The sequence below is a fragment of the Sander vitreus genome, chromosome 23 (genome assembly GCF_031162955.1).
Source record: "Sander vitreus isolate 19-12246 chromosome 23, sanVit1, whole genome shotgun sequence".
Taxonomy (NCBI): domain Eukaryota; kingdom Metazoa; phylum Chordata; class Actinopteri; order Perciformes; family Percidae; genus Sander; species Sander vitreus.
In genome coordinates, this window is record NC_135877.1 from 2,103,333 (window position 1) to 2,119,964 (window position 16,632).

At 40.9% G+C, this 16,632-nt stretch overlaps 1 protein-coding gene across 1 annotated transcript; it reads right to left on the reverse strand.

Annotated features, from left to right (window-relative positions):
* Positions 1-10,300: 10,300 nt before the first annotated feature.
* On the reverse strand, positions 10,301-14,076 carry mgst1.2 (microsomal glutathione S-transferase 1.2). Its single transcript, XM_078243010.1, has 4 exons — positions 13,969-14,076; positions 13,542-13,674; positions 13,052-13,143; positions 10,301-10,829 (listed from the first exon to the last, which is right to left on the reverse strand). Exons 2-4 carry the CDS (start codon positions 13,656-13,658, stop codon positions 10,583-10,585), a joined length of 456 nt encoding a protein of 151 aa, XP_078099136.1. The 5' UTR covers positions 13,659-13,674; positions 13,969-14,076; the 3' UTR covers positions 10,301-10,582.
* Positions 14,077-16,632: the final 2,556 nt, after the last annotated feature.

Sequence of the window (16,632 nt, forward strand, 5' to 3'; positions counted from 1 at the left end):
ACTGTAGTACATGTTACTGTGGTGCATGTTACTGTAGTACATGTTACTGTAGTGCATGTTACTGTAGTGCATGTGGCCATGGAAAGCCCAGTATTTCACATATCGGGGAGCGGTCTGTGAGATCTCACCCTGCTCCAGTATTTTGAGTACAGCCCTTGCAAAACAGTATCTGATGTGTAGATTAGATTAGATTATATAATACTTTATTCATCCCACAATGGGGAAATTCACTTGTTACAGCAGCAGTTTTTCCACAATAAAAACAAACCAACAAACAACCAAACAAACAAACAACAGGCAAAACAACAGACAATGTGCAAAAAGTACTGAATGAATGTGAAGTGGCATTATATAAAAAGTATTGTAAAGTAAAGTAAAATAAAGTGAGGTGGTCATAGTACAAAAAATGTTGTAATGTAAGTAAGTAATTGACATGAAATTAGATTGAATAATATGTAATTAAATAATTAAAAGTAATTAACAATAATTTAACGCGCACTTAAAACAATCCTCAAGAACAGCCTTTTTTCACCTTCGTAACATTGCCAAAATTAGGAACATCCTGTCTCAAAACAATGCTGAAAAACTAGTCCATGCATTCATTACTTCCAGGCTGGACTACTGTAATTCCATATTATCAGGATGCTCAAATAAAACTCTTAGGACTCTCCAGCTGATCCAGAATGATGCAGCGCGTGTTCTGACAAGAACTAAGAAAAGAGATCATATTTCTCCTGTATTAGCTTCTCTGCATTGGCTTCCTGTAAAATCCAGGATTGAATTTAAAATCCTTCTCCTGACCTACAAAGCTCTAAATGGTCAAGCACCATCATATCTAGAATAGCTCATAGTACCTTATTGTCCCACTAGAGCACTGCGCTCCCAGAATGCAGAGTTACTTGTGGTTCCTAGAGTCTCTAAAAGTAGAATGGGAGCCAAAGCATTTAGCTATCAGGCTCCTCTCCTGTGGAACCAGCTCCCAGTCTGGGTTCGGGAGGCAGACACCGTCACCACCTTTAAGAGTAAACTTAAAACTCTCCTCTTCGATAAAGCTTATAGTTAGGGAGTGAGGAGTTGCAGCGTTCGCCTAGACCGTCGAGGGAAGGTGTGTAGCCACAGTCATGACGCACCGCCTCCCTATCTCAGCTTCTCTTCATAGAAAGCTTACTATATTTAGGGTATGAGGAGTTGCAGTGTTCGCCTAGACCGGCGGGGGTGGGTGTGTAGCCACAGTCATGGCGCACCCCCACCCTATCTCTGCTTCTCCCCACAGAAAGCTTACATATACTTAGGGAATAATGAGTCGCAGCATTAGCCTAGACCGGCGGGAGAAGGTGTGTAGCCACAATCACGGAACACAGCCTCCCTATCTCGGCTTCTCTGCAGCTCTTAGTTATGAGGTTATAGTTCTAGACTACCGGGGTACCTCCTTGGACACACTGAGCTTCTCTCTCCTCTCTCTTTCCATCTGTGTGTATTCGTGTCACAGAAATGCTTGTTACTAACATAGCTCTGGGGAGCTTATTCCCCGGAGTCCTTATGTTCTTTTTCCGCCCAGCATCATCATCTTGGATCATGATGGCACCTACATCATGGTAGCAGCTGTCGCCGTGGTCCTGCCCTACGCCCTGCTGTGCCCTATTACACCCTGCTACGCACTGCAATGCCCGACTGGCTATGTCCGGCCAACGCCCTGCCACGCCCTGTTACGCCCTGCTGTGCTCTACAACACCATGAACTATTATAACTATTACAATATCTTTATTGTGAGTATTATTGCCATTGCCATCACACCCCCAACCGGCAGAGTCAGACACCGCCTACCAAGAGCCTGGGTCTGTCCCAGGTTTCTTCCTAAAAGGGAGTTTTTCCTCACCACTGTCGCACTTACGCATTCATGGGTTGGGTCTTTGTAAATTATAGAGTGTGGTCTAGACCTACTCTATCTGTAAAGTGTCCTGAGATAATTCCTGTTATGATTTGACACTATAAATAAAATTGAATTGAATTGAATAATATAAATGATATTGAAGTGTGACCATAATATAAATAATATTGAAAAAGTAAGTACTCGGAATGGAAAAATATAAATACAGATAATAACAATAAAGATATACATAGAGCCATGGTGAGTGGTGGGTAATTGAAACAGGAACAGAAAACTACAACATTATCTGGTGGTGCAGGTGTTGTAGAGTCTGACAGCGGCCGGGATGAACTACCTGTAGATCTACCGTGATCGATCTAAGATCTACCATGTAGATTTATATATTCATTTTACTTTCATTTATTATGTTTTCCAACCAAGAGGTACTGAACGCCTCAGGCTGCTACTAATTAACTAGTTTGTATGATGTGTCACGGTTCTGTTCTGCTGCCGGTGGCCTTCACACTTTCTGTTTATTCAAGTATATTTTAGACCATGTGACAGTATTTGTTTCTAGGTTGGCGTTTCCTGTTTCATTAGTTGTGTGAGTTTTCTGTTTGTGTGTACCTCATGTGTCTCTTTAGCCGTGCCCTGTATGTCTTCCCTCACCAGCCTGTCTTTTTGTTATCAGTCCTTGTTGTCTTGTTGCCACTGTTGTGATCCTGGGTTTTGTTCAGTTTCCTGTTTTATTTTGTAGTCTCTCTGTTTCTCCTGAGTCTGGTTTTACTTTCTGCCTTGTGTTTTCCCGCCTCTGTGATTGTCTGCCCCATCCTGATGTGGTCCAACTGTTCATCAGCCCTCATGTCACCTGTCCCTCATTCCTACCCTTCTTACCTTGTGTATTTGGTTCTGTGTTATTGTTGTGTAGTGTGTTGTTTGCTTTCTATGTGTCTTGTTTTCCTGGTGGATTAGATTTTTGTGTTGGACTGATGCACAAACTGACCTATTTTGTACTTTTGCTTTGCTAGCTCAGTTGCTAACTCTGTTGTCCTCCGTTATTATTCCACTAACTTAGTTGTAAACTCCTTACTAGTCCGTTCGCTGGCTTCGCGAGAAAGGCAGGCATCGTTGCTGGGCTTCGTTGTGTGTGTGTGTGTGTGTGTGTGTGTGTGTGTGTGTGTGTGTGTGTGTCTACCCAACTAGCAGACAAAAAATTCAACCTGCGGCAACACTTTACAATTAGCCCGCCCTGCACTCCATGTGTCTATTGAGTGTATATTCTTGACGTGCAATGAATCGTTCAAATGGGGATACGAGTGAACACTTTCAGACAGTCTCTCCTCCAAGACATTAATGCAGAAACCCAATTGTTGGACACAGCCTGCTGTATTCTACCAGACGGTTGATCATGTATATGAAACTGTGGGTTTGAATCCATAGGCGATGATCTATGTTTCTGCCAATGGGTGGTCAAAACATTTACACAATAAACCTGAAATAACCATAGCCACCAAAATTATTTGGTAAAAAGGCTCACATGAACAAAAAACATTGGCCAAGTGCACAATCCAACATCACAGTGTGTGTGAGACACCGCTGCTGTAGTACACCCATACAGAATGCAACATAACAGTATAGGGGCCTGCCTAACTTGTAATAGTCTAGTTCAGTGGCAATCTAATGTCACTGAACACAATGAACTGATTAACCATCAACACAGCACAGGCACACACAGCTACTATATATTACAAGTTGACTTGTTACTTACTTACCATTGGCTTTACTTGTGTTACAGCTGTGTGCTGGATGAATGTTGTGCAGCGTATGTTGGGTGTGAATGTAAATGTGGCCCTGACTATATGCTGGTGCACATGGGTGTTCGGGCCTGGATGCACCAATGGATTCGCTGCCTATGCTTGAATCAGTTCACTATTAAAGGTTGGATATTGTGTTATATGTCAGGGTGGGTATTTCTATATGTAGTGCTGAGTCGTAGCCTTGCCCATGTTGTACCTATGTGTACTGTAGGCATTAGCACAGCAAAAACCGCTGGTAGAAGCTTGGGTAAAAGCAAGATTACTGTAGGTCGTTAATGCTGAAAATATTCAGGAGGATAGCATGCTGTATCTCATTCTACGGCACCATGTCTTCCAATGTTGAGAAGAAAGAGAGTAAAGAATCTCAAAATGTCCACCTGGTGTTACCCAATTGATTCCTAATTCTCTCCGCCAGCCGTGAGCTGGATTCCGCCTAACTATTCATTAATTTTTCAGGACCTTGGGTGCCGTTGTACGATATAAATATCTGGCCCACCTCAGCACCGGTGTGGAGTGTGACTTTGAAGTTGTGCCTAATGAAGCGGCTGTATAGTTAACCAGCTGAACAATGAGGCTCAGGGCAGATCTTAGGCATGTGGATGACAGCTAATGAAACGCAGACACAAAGCAAAGCCAACAGACGCACACAGAGGGAACATCTTCAACTGGAGACACTACTGTATCTAATCAGGCTGTCATACATGAATATCCTCAGTACAGAGACATACATGCACATACTGTGTGTACCCATAGTAACCCTGTCTCTAACAAAATATGTAATGCACTGTAAATTAGCTTTCTGAAATGGGTTTTGGAAGAAACGCATTGCTGCCAAAACAATGTTCACATCCTTATGCAGGGACTGCAGGGAGAAGGTTGTGGTGGATGGTGGAGCGTAAACCACACCATTGTTAGCTTTAGGCTACCATGTTGTGCTCGTAGAGATGGTCAATGGAAACGTCGTTAGCTGTTAAAAACACGTTAATTATGTCAGCCTTATAATCAAACTGAAATGCAGTATTAACTTTCATAAGAGCACACTCTTTCCTTTACCTTAAGCACATGCTTAAATGCCCTAAACAGAACCTTTACAACCTCAGGCTTTAGTTGCAGGAGTGGATATTGTAGGAAGACTAAGAAAACACTTTGGCAGTTAACATTTAGCAGATATGCATAGTATATCAATTTTGTGTTGCTATTTCTAATGAATTGTAGCCTGTATGAACATTATTAGAAGACAGGGTTGATCCCTACGGATAGCAAGTTTGCCTCCTAAATGACTCAGGGATGAAACAGGAAATAGTGTGATGTTATAGAGCAACATAGAGAAAGGGTGTGGAGACCAGGCGGTGGATGAGTAGAAGAGCCCTGATATACTCCAGAACAGAGGTGGAGGTGGACAGCAGCATGGCAGTGGAGTGGATTTGTGGACCCCCTGTGCAGACGGTCGCGCAACTCTTATGCAATTAAGCAGCTGATTCAAATAAATGTAACATGAACTCTTGTGGTACCCGAGTATTTCATGGTTCACGTCCTGTCTGCTACAAGTCTGTGTTGACACATTTGCTATTTACCCTAACTTATTTCCTTCATCTTAACCAAGTGCTTTAGTTGTCTCACCTCAGCCAAACCTGAATCATACTTCAGTATATTTACAGAATATCCAACTGAAAAGTGTAACACCAAACCTTCTGCAGATACATTCAATATTAATATGCTGACATTTTTAGAAAAAAACACAATCCAGCAGCAGAATGTCTAAAACATATTGTGCTAATGCGAAACAGTTGCATATGTGCATAGTGTAATTGATGTGAGATGTTGCAGCCTGAGTCAGGCGTGCTGGGTGTGCCTGTGCCTGTTAGTCATAGAAGGTGGAGCTGTGAAATGCTTGGCTTGTCTGAGGAATGAGAGACCCTGGAGGGCCAAGGGTCCCCAACAAATGAGCTCCCATAAAACGATTGTACTTATACAGGGACAGGACCCAATGCAGACGAGCAACCGCCCAAAGCAGCCTTCATGGTAATTTCCCTCTACTATTTACAGTGCCCACCCATGGGTTTCACTGCTCCGTGTAGGAGCCAGTCACCTTCATGTGAAGCAGGAGCCATTCATCATATCAGCAGCTGACACATCCAAACAAGTCGGTACACTCTACTTTCCTAAGAGCAAACACAAGCAGGAATCTGCTGATGACAATTATTCTGTATACAAATGTTAGCAAATTGGGTTAAATCTGTTGTTGTTCCTTGCGTTTAGTCTTAGCGTAATTATGTTTGAGTGTTTGTGCTCAGTTTGAAATGAAATAAAAGCTGCATTGTGGGGTATGCAGGGGAATGTTTGCAGCACAGCAAATGAAGTTAATTGTTGGAGCTGAAGCGCTTTTATGAACTGCACCTGGTCCATAAATGATTCCTAATGAGGAGCAACTCAGTTGACTTTTAAAATGCCTCCCTCTAGTGGAGGACACACACGCTTCCAACGCCTCACAGTCAGTTCTGCTCCGTTCTGTCTGCCACAAATACAACAGCAATATATCTGAATGTGAATACTCCTGCTCCTCTGAATGTAGAATAGTAATTAACACACGTCTAGTGTGAAACAAACTATGGATTTTAGAAACAGCTCTTTAATATCTCCCAATGTTTAGCTCCTTCTCACGTGTCTTCATTGCGTGTGTTTGTTTTATCAGTTGGCAGCACATTATTACACATTATTCATTCTGACATCAGCTGCTGAGGCAATCAAAATAGGATTCTTTTTTTATCTGTGTTTTAGTCAATAAAGGAAATGAATAATGAACGCCAAAATGTATTATTATAATGTTATTAAAAGTACAGATAAAATAAAACTCATACATTGGTTTTTCAGTCTGCTATAATTAAAAACGTTAAATCAAATGTGGAGAATTACTCTTAATGGAAACACAAGGGCTATTCCCTATTCCATTGAAATGACAGGATGTCAAATAAATGATACGGCAATTTCCAATAATAGTATAATACTAATACAAGTACCAATACGCTGTTAGAAAAGTCCGTAGAAAGAATATACTGTGTTAATATGAAGGAATGTTCTGTAATGATTTTTTACAGGTGTTTTTCCTTATTTTTATTATTTTTGGATGAAAAGAACGGTCTGTCTACAGGTACAGAGGATACACTGTAAATCTACAGAATGTTCTGTTTTTGGATTAACAGAAATGTCCGTAAACTTAACGGAAAAGGTACTGGTCATTTTCTGCCAGGACATTATCAGTTTTTCTACAGATCGTTTTCTTACAGTGTAGCTTTTTAAAACGTTTTGTTTCATATCAGGACGAAATAAAAGGACAAGACAACAAGCAGTTTTATTTCCAGAAAGAAAATATTACAATTGCAATGTTTGAGCTGCTGACGTGTGGATGTGGATGTTTGCTTTTCTGTGCTATTATTGTCTAAGAGTAGTGTTGCTTTTGGCGGCCTGTTTTGATTTTAGTTTTAGTCTAGTCTTTGTGTCAAGCTGTCATTTTAGTTTTTATTAGTTTTAGTCACGTTCATACTCTTTAGTCTAGTCAAGGTTCAGTTGACTAAAAGTCTGAGCATTTTAGTCTTATTTTAATCAGAATTATCCATGACTATTTTAGTCTAGTTTTTTTTTTCGACGAAAACTAACGACATTTAGTCTATTAATTCTATTTTAGTCTCTTTTTAGTAATGCAATTCTATTTAATCCAGTCAATATAGTAGAAGTACCTAGTAGTATAGACAAAAGCAAAATGTTGGCCAACAAGGGATGCTTAGTACACATGGAGTCAGTCAGGTAGGAACTAAGAACCCACACTCTCTCACACACACACACACACACGCACACAGGTTTGTCTCAGTCGTTTTCAGCTCCAGTGGCTAACGTCTAAAGCTAACGTTAAAATGAGACACATTAACCACAGCCTCATGAGTTGGCATTATCGTTCTAAAATAGAAAGTAACGTTACGTTAATGTCTTGACTTATGTCAATTTCATTATGGAATGGCTTGAGATGTCTCTTAAGGTTCGTGGTGTTTTTTCCTTTGATTTTGTGGCAGCATTTCTCCCCATCTTTTTCTTTTTCCACAAGACATTCTGCGTCTGCGCAGTGCGACCCGAGTGCGACCTGATGCAGACCCTGAAGTCAGACACAAGGAACAGAAATACTGCAAAATAATAATAATAACTTGACTAAATGAGACAAAATAACGTTATAACATTTCGTCTCGTCTCGTTTTGGTCAACAAAAATGAAGAGACATTTTAGCATCGTTTTTATTTTGTAAACCACATTTAGTCTCGTTTCTATTCGTCAACAATATTGCTTTATACATTTAATTATAGTCATCGTCACTTGACCAGCATACGTTGCGTCTCGTCTGGTTTTCGTCACGTGATAAAGGTTCGTTGACGACGATATTTAGTCATAATTTTTGTTGACGAAAACAACACTATCTAAGAGAAATTATTTCTGTTAATAAATGAAAATCCCCCTTGGTGTTTGGTTTATGCACTTATTTGGTTAACATTGTAATTACCAACAAGAAGAAATGCCAACAATTGTTTATTTTTCAGTTGTCACTTAACTAATAATAATTATAATATATTTTATTTAATGGCACCTATTATGACACTCAAGGTCCCCTTACAACAAGAACAGTAATAAACATTTACAATAGTGAAGCATTAAGCACAAAAACAACTTAGAAAAAGCTCGTGGTTTGGGTTCCAATCCGCTAATCTTTTTACGTTATTTCACATTTGCTTACGCGTGTGAAGCAGCCAGCCTGGTCGCACAGAATTCCGTGAAATGATCACGAATTGTTAACGTGGTGGTGGCACAGAAGGTGTGGCCACCACGGAAAACAATGTAACCAATGTAAAGTCAATGAGAAGATGACGTAGCATTAAGAGCTACGTCACTACGTCACTACGGTAGTGAGTACTATGTAAGGCCGAAATTCCACATAAGGAGGTTGGTTGGGGTGGTGGAGGGGTCAAACACAGGACTTTCACCCAGGAGACCGGCGTTCATGTCCTGCATGTCAAGTTTCCTAAAGTCGCTTTCTTCTTTTCCGTTCTTCCCGCGTGTCACAGAACCGTAAGCCCACCACGACCTTTTCCTTAACTTAAGGGGCGTGTTTATTTAACGGAATTCTTCCGTGGCCCATCACGGAATTTTCGGCGATCCATGTTCATTTCACGGAATTCTGTGAGATCAGGTTAGAAGCAGAACGTGACGCAGTTCCATTTGTTCTGTTTGTTCTGTAAATAAAAATTCAAAAAAAAGCTTGACGCAGCGAAACGCCATTGTGGCGCCACCCCAGCCATTGGAAACACTTCTATACTTTGTCAGATTACTTCTTGAGGGGGCGGCATGGTAGCTCATGTACCAAGGCTCGGTCCTCACCGCAACAGCCAGGGTTGGAGTCCAACCCATGGCACTTTGCTGCATGTCAGGCAGCTGTCAAATAAAGGCCAAAATGCCCAAAAGAAATCATAAAAAAATTACTTCCTGCTTTGCGCCTGTCATAACTATTACGGCCACTGGAGGGCGCCACCACTGTAAACGTTAAGATGGATAGTGACTGCTGCTTGAACAAACAACTTGTGGGGGGCATTTTCCTGGGGAGAAAAGTCTCTCTCTCTCTCTCTCTCTGTAAGAAATCACTGGAGAACAACAGACATACATATTTAATGCTACTATGATCTCAAACATGTCAGTGTAACATATCTCAGTTATATCATACTTTAAATATTTCAATTAATAACCTAACAGAAAGAAAGCTAACCTGTGATCTGCATTATGCTATTAGATATAGTGGCCAATATTTAAAAGCAGACGAGGCCAGGCTAGATGACCTGGACACCTAACCCCTAACAAGTCAGTGTGTTTCATGCACATCCTGAAGCATGTCCTTCATCATTACTGTATTAGAAAAGACCTGTTTCAATATCTAGTGTTTAGATGCTGAAGCTTTGGTTTATATTGTGTTCACATTATCCTAATATCCTTTGCAGGTGGATTAAAGGGGGGGGGGACCAACTGGCCCAGCATGTCATTCACCGTAGATTTATACAGGGACCAGCACAACAAAGTACATAAAGCTGAAATGAAATGAAGTGCAAGAGTAGATATATTTCAATTATTATTGTGGTCCAACATGACGTTGTGTTCATCTTCCTTTGTTTTTTTGCACAGTCATCGTGAGCAGCAAAAACAGTTCCAAAGAGCAGACTTCCTGGCATTCATCCTGGGGTTTTGTAATCTGCCCTGAGCTGAAGTAACACTTACTATTAGGGGTTGCCAATGAAGTAACAATTCAGCCTCAGGTATATATTACATTACATATACTGGTACTCCAACCGTATTAAAGTGAAAATGAACGCAATTCTTATCTTGGCTGGCTTCATTTGAAGTGTCTGAATACTGCATAAGACATACTGTTATGTTTGAAGTAACTGGGTGGATTTCACCTTTAAAGCATTGTATATGAATGACCTTTTCCATTGCCAGATTGAACACCTGTACTTAAGTGAATCAGAGTCACATTGAGTTTTAGCACTTGTTCCATTCCATTACCTTGAGAAGTCATTACCCAGACACAAAGTTGATAAAAAGGTTTATTAAAAATACATTTTCTATGAAAATTAGTGCTGTCAGTTAAACGCGTTATTAACGGCGTTAACGCAAACCCAAGCGAGTTAACTATGACATCAATGCGATTAATCGCGATTAAATATTTTAATCGTTTGACAGTGCTAATGAAAATAGTTCCAGGGAATGCAAAGCATAAGTGCTAAGGATGTTTAATAATCAAGCTCATAGATAGCTGCAGCAAGAGTTAATTAGTAACAAACAGATAAGGTTTTATTAGAGTCCAATGCTGTCTCTAAAGGAGGAGAACGGTGCTAAGCACCCTGTAAGTCATGGAGAAGGTGACCAGCATGCCTGCTGTCCAGGACAGGGCCCTGCTGGGCTGAGGCAGAGCGCCAACGTACGAGATGGTGTGGAAGATCCGAGAGCCGGCAAACACGCGGAAGTGAAGCAGAGCAGTAGAAAGCTCGGGTCCAGTCAGCGCGTAGAGCAGGCCGACCATCACAAAGGGAACAATGTTCTCCAGGTCATTCTGGTGACACCTGCACAACAAACACATAACACATAACATCTAGCAGTATCGGATGGGACATGTGGCAACTTGTTTTACATATTTACAACATACCATACTGTCCATGGAAAGTCTTGAAACTGAAAATTAATAATCTTTCCAATAAGGATTCTTTACATTGATTATACAATGTAAAGGATCATGTATTTTATTACTATTGAGAATTGAACCCCCTCTGGCTAATTCAAGATGTCCTGCAATATTTTGCAATAATGACCGGCTCTCTCTACATTATCTGGCTTATTACGGCATATTACATGGCTACACATACGGGGGTTACCTGCTGATGACGCCTGCGTCTCGGTTGGGACAGTTAACTTTAGCGCTGATGAGCCCGGCTCTCTGGATGAAGCCAGGTGGCACTGGTGACTGAGCTAACCATGGAGCTAACTCATGCTCTGTTAGCACTGTTGCTATTAGCCAGAGGTGGGACCAAGTCACTGGTTTGCAAGTCACAAGTAAGTGTCAAATCTTTTCACTGAAGTCCCAAGTCAAGTCCCAAGTCAAGACAGGCAAGTCTGAGTCAAGTCCCAAGTCACACACTGTATTTCGAGTCCTTAACAAGTCATAATGCAATCTTCAAATGTGAACAGAGTAATAATACATTTAATTTGCACAATCATGAATGCCTTTTTATTTATTTTTTGAAGTTTTATCACATGCTACTGAACTTAATAACACTGACACAGCAATGGTTATACTGTAATAATTTATTATGTCTAAATGAAATAAATAGATTAAAGTGCTCACATTATGCTCATTTTCAGGTTCATAATTGTATTTAGTGGTTGCACCAGAATAGGTTTACATGGTTTAATTTTCAAAAAACACCATATTTTTTGTTATACTGCACATTGCTGCAGCTCCTCTTTTCACCCTGTGTGTTGAGCTCTCTGTTTTAGCTACAGAGTGAGACATCTCACTTCTGTTCCATCTACCATGCGCAGTAGGTAAGCACTGCTAGCTAATCAGAAGCAGAGTATGAGGGCGTGCCCTGACAGTACCTAGGTAAGGACTACTAGCCAGTCAGAAGCAGAGTATGAGGGCGTGCCCTGACAGTAGCTAGGTAAGGACTACTAGCCAGTCAGAAGCAGAGTATGAGGGTGTGCCCTGACAGTAGCTAGGTAAGGACTACTAGCCAGTCAGAAGCAGAGTATGAGGGCGTGCCCTGACAGTACCTAGGTAAGGACTACTAGCCAGTCAGAAGCAGAGTATGAGGGCGTGCCCTGACAGTAGCTAGGTAAGGACTACTAGCCAGTCAGAAGCAGAGTATGAGGGCGTGCCCTGACAGTACCTAGGTAAGGACTACTAGCCAGTCAGAAGCAGAGTATGAGGGCGTGCCACACTAACAGCTAGATGAGCATTATAATGTGTGTTACAAAGTGACGCACGTTCATCACGGAAGAAAAGGCTGGACTACAATAGAGCTGTTTGGAGCAGTTCTAAAACACTTAGCATAAAAAAACAACATTGATGTTTTATTCACCCACAGGGTTGTGCTTCTTCTGTTACTTATTACCACAATTTCACTGCTATAATGTTAGCAGATTGCAGTGTGTAGCCGTTTACTTTAAAAGCTAGTTTCTGGGATTTAATAGCTTTAGTAGATTCAGGAAAGGAACAGAAATTTATTTATTTGTAAAACACAATTTAAATATCATACTTTTTAATCTTTGGGTTTGGGGAAATTTGTCAAGTGCTATCAAATCAAATGGCTCAAGTCCAAGTGAAGTCATGAGTCACTGGTGTTAAAGTCCAAGTCTTTTCAGATTTTGTCCAGTGGAGTTTAAAGTCATCAAATTAGTGACTTGAGTCCAAGTCATGTGACCTGGGTCCACACCTCTGCAATTAGAAGCACAAATATTGAATCGATTTTATTGATTTAAAAATGGTCTGCCAGTGTCTATGACCGTCCATGGCAACATACTTAGCAACGGTCTGTTATACGTAGCAACAGTCCGTTAAACAGATTTAACAGACGATAGAGTGCTGTGATTGACCAATCAGAATCAAGTGTTATATTACATTCTTATTTAGTTTCTTAATAATAAACTTAACTAGGATTTCTCAGCCTTTTCTAGAATGTGACTCTGTTTTTAGGTCCAGAAATCTTTAATGCAACAACTGAATTGAGTTTGAGTATTACCAGTGTATCAAACCATAACTTCAAGTTTAGGGGGTTGATCATTTCACCTTCGAACTCGCTCCACATCTGCATGGGTTCTCAGCAGCTTCTTCCTCTCCTCTGCAGGCTTCAGGGCCACATCTTCCTCGTTTGAGAAAGCCTAAATATAATACATACACATACATATCATATAGAAAATATATAATGCATGCATTGACTCAAAGTCTGCAGTGTTTACCCTTACCAGAAGTTAGATGAAAAGGTACCATATTATAATCTCATAATGCAAATACATGAGGAGAATATGCAAAAAACTGATTAGTAAACATACTAAATACATCTAATTAAGTGATTCCATTTTAATTGGTTGCCTTTAGAAACGTTTTGTTTTTCTTTCTCGGCAATCTTTTACAACCTGGCAACCTGGCGTGTGCCTCAGTTAGGCTGTGAACAGGACTTTCCATTCTGGTCTAAACGCACCCTGGGACCTTCTATAAAATCATATAAAACTAATGTAAATCAGACTTGTTTTAACAGATGCGAAGGCTTGCTACTTACCCCTCTGGTCATGCGGTAGTATGCAGTCATGGGCGCCATCAGCAACATCTTCACAATGACAATAGCTGCATAGGTGCTGAAAGCCATAAATACCTCATCTTCCATCAGCGTTGCCATCTCTACTGGTTTACAACTGAGAGGAAGAGACGCAATTTAGTTTAACATTCTGTTTCTGCAAAGTTAAGAAATAACCTAAACAAAACAACTAAACTTTCAGCTGCCACAAATCTTCAAAACTTCGACAAGAGTGTAGCATTAGTATCATTCTAAAAGTGTGTACTTGTGCCTTATACCTATAGTGGAGAATGAAATACTCTCCGTAAGATGTAACTAACTAACTAACTAACTCTAAAGAAGTATACATCATTATATATATATGATAGTCAAAAATATATAGCATCATTTATAGTTTAACAGCTTAACTTACGTTCTTTGGTGACTGCAGAAGTGGAGCAAGTCTGGGTCTGTTGCATAAAAACAAACTGACCCTTCACCCAGAATTTCAGGAGGCGGGACAACTACAACTGCTGCAGCAACAAAACATCTGGTTACAAGGTAACCTTGGTTCTATGAGTAAAGAAACTATCTCTTCTAGGGGTGTCACGATTCTCCAAATCCTCGATTCGATTACATTTTCGATTCTAAGGTCACGGTTCGATTTGATTCTCAATTTTTACATTTATTTTTTTTAAAGCACAGATTGCTATGCCATTTTTAGACTAGACTTTTATGCAATATAATATCTGACCTTTGTTAACAATGTACCACACTACATTGTCAATTTTAAAACATGTATTAACAACATAATGTAACAATAACTTATATTTTCAGTCAATTGGAAACTTGACAATTTGTCAATAAAGTAAAAAGGGCAGACGCTTCGCAGCACAGCGGTGTTTGGTGTTTTAATTCAATTCAATTCAATTTTATTTATAGTATCAAATCATAACAAGAGTTATCTCAGGACTCTTTACAGATAGAGTAAGTCTAGACCACACTCTATAATTTACAAAGACCCAATCATTTCAGTAATTCGCCCAACTTCGTCTTCCAGGCAGCGCTGCCTGGAAGGCACTAGGATTAGGCAATGGTTAGGGTTAGGTGCCTTGAAGATGACGGTCGCAGCGCTGCCTTGAAGGCTTGGTTGGGGGCTTAAAACACCATCGAGCCAGCACAGCGGTCTTAGCAGCTGAGCAGACAGAGAGCAGAGAGGGCGACTCGGCAGTCCGCTAACTTGTTGCTCTCTCCAATATAACCAATGTAAGCTGCTCTGTTTAGGCTACAAAACGTGCATGCAGGCTGAAATTCAACCGTGCGGTTTTGTCGGGATTAAGCTATAAGCAGAAGGAAACTCCACTAGCAAAAACACACAGAATATGGTACACCCACATAGCAAAGCTTGCAAATTGTGGCTTTTTTGTCGACAACGCAAACATTGTCAACATAACTCACTGGAAATCCAAAATACTTCCACAAGGAGGAGGGGGTTCAAGTTCTGTCGATGGGTCTCCAGCATCTGCAGTTGCCATGCCATCTTTTGACTGGCTGTAGCTAAATTAGAGGAGTTTGACTCGCAGCACTTCAACACGTGTTTGTTTTTTTTCGCTTGGCAAGCCGAGCGGACATGACATGGGGGCGTGGCAGCATAGATGATTCTATTTTTTAATTCAAAGTTCGAGATTGTAACTTAATTTCGGTCGATTTCGAATTAAAATCGAAATCGTGACACCCTTAATCTCTTCACACAGTTACTGTACATATTCCATACCGTATGTACTAGACCAATATACTACTAATACTAGTATGTACCGTATGTATGGGAACTGACCAATTGGGGGCAGTAGACGTGGATATCACTTTAAGAACACACCACTACATGGCCCATGCCAGGGCATAAAAGGCCCAGGTATGCATGGGTTCACTGATTAACACTGATTGGAACCGAGCTGGTATCCGAGCCCTAGAGAGATAGTCTCTACACTCAGAGAACCACGGTTACCTGAACGTTCTCCATTGTCTAGTTCCCCACAGAGTTACATGCATTGCAGCATGGTGGCCCAATGGTTAGCACTGTGGCATCACAGAGCACAGAGCTGGATTGAAATCGGTGAAATATCAGTTAAAACCATTTGGACACAGTAACCAGGGACAGAATTCTGTTCACATTGTAGATCAGAGTTCTTCAATGCTGCAGATAGGTTGATTGAGTAAAATTGAGTTTGTATGTTGAGTATGTAGTCTCACATTGCCAGAGCTTCCTCCACAGCACTGCAAAAGAGGGTCTGGCTAGTCCACATAGCATTTTGGAATGGGAGAAAAACGTGCTCCCGGTTTATTGGTATTTCTTAAAACCAATCACAATCGTCTGGACGGAGCCCCGGTGCCTCTGCAAAACAGCCTCGGGAAGGAACTTGTTTTGGTGGAACGTGTACGTTCAAAAGTAGTTTTAGTCGTGCAACAGAAAACTCCGATTGGACAGACAGTCTAGCTAGCTGTCTGGATTTACCCTGCAGAGATCTGAGGAGCAGTTAACCATAGTCCTCACAAATCCACCGGAGGTTAGAACGCCAACACAAAGACAGAGGAAGGTGACGGGACATCCGGCCAGAAAGAGGGACATCCGGCGGTACCTGAACAATCCAGAAATTCGTGGATATAGACTAGTATATATGCAACTCCCTGAATCCTCCTTCAAATATAACACAAAATCATCATTATAAAATCCACTTTATAAATGTATTCCACTGCTGTTTCCAATGCAGCCAGCCTCTCTCCTCTCTGATCTTCATCCCTCCATCAAAGCTCAGTGAACTCCTGTCTCCAGACTGTTGCTAAAATTCTCCTGCATAAAGTCAAGATCCCTTTTGTCTCAAACCTTGCTGTCATTTCCCTTTAATCTAATGTGTCACTTTTTGAGAGCCAGATGCTTAAAACACTGTCTGAACTTAAACAAAGAGCCATGCATGAGGTGCTTTGAAAAGTGTGCAAAACACCTGATAAAGAGACCAAGCTTGTTATTTCTCCGTGTTCAGCAGCCCCCTCTCCCTGTCACATCCCAGTATGCCCAGTGCACTCACTTTGCTGGGAGGGT

Coding starts and splice junctions, on each gene's coding strand:
- mgst1.2 (XM_078243010.1), bottom strand. CDS start 13,658: ATGGCAACGCTGATGGAAGATGAGGTATTTATGGCTTTCAGCACCTAT. Junction 13,144..13,541: donor ACTACCGCATGACCAGAGGG/GTAAGTAGCAAG, acceptor TATTATATTTAG/GCTTTCTCAAACGAGGAAGA. Junction 10,830..13,051: donor GATGTGGAGCGAGTTCGAAG/GTGAAATGATCA, acceptor TTTGTTGTGCAG/GTGTCACCAGAATGACCTGG.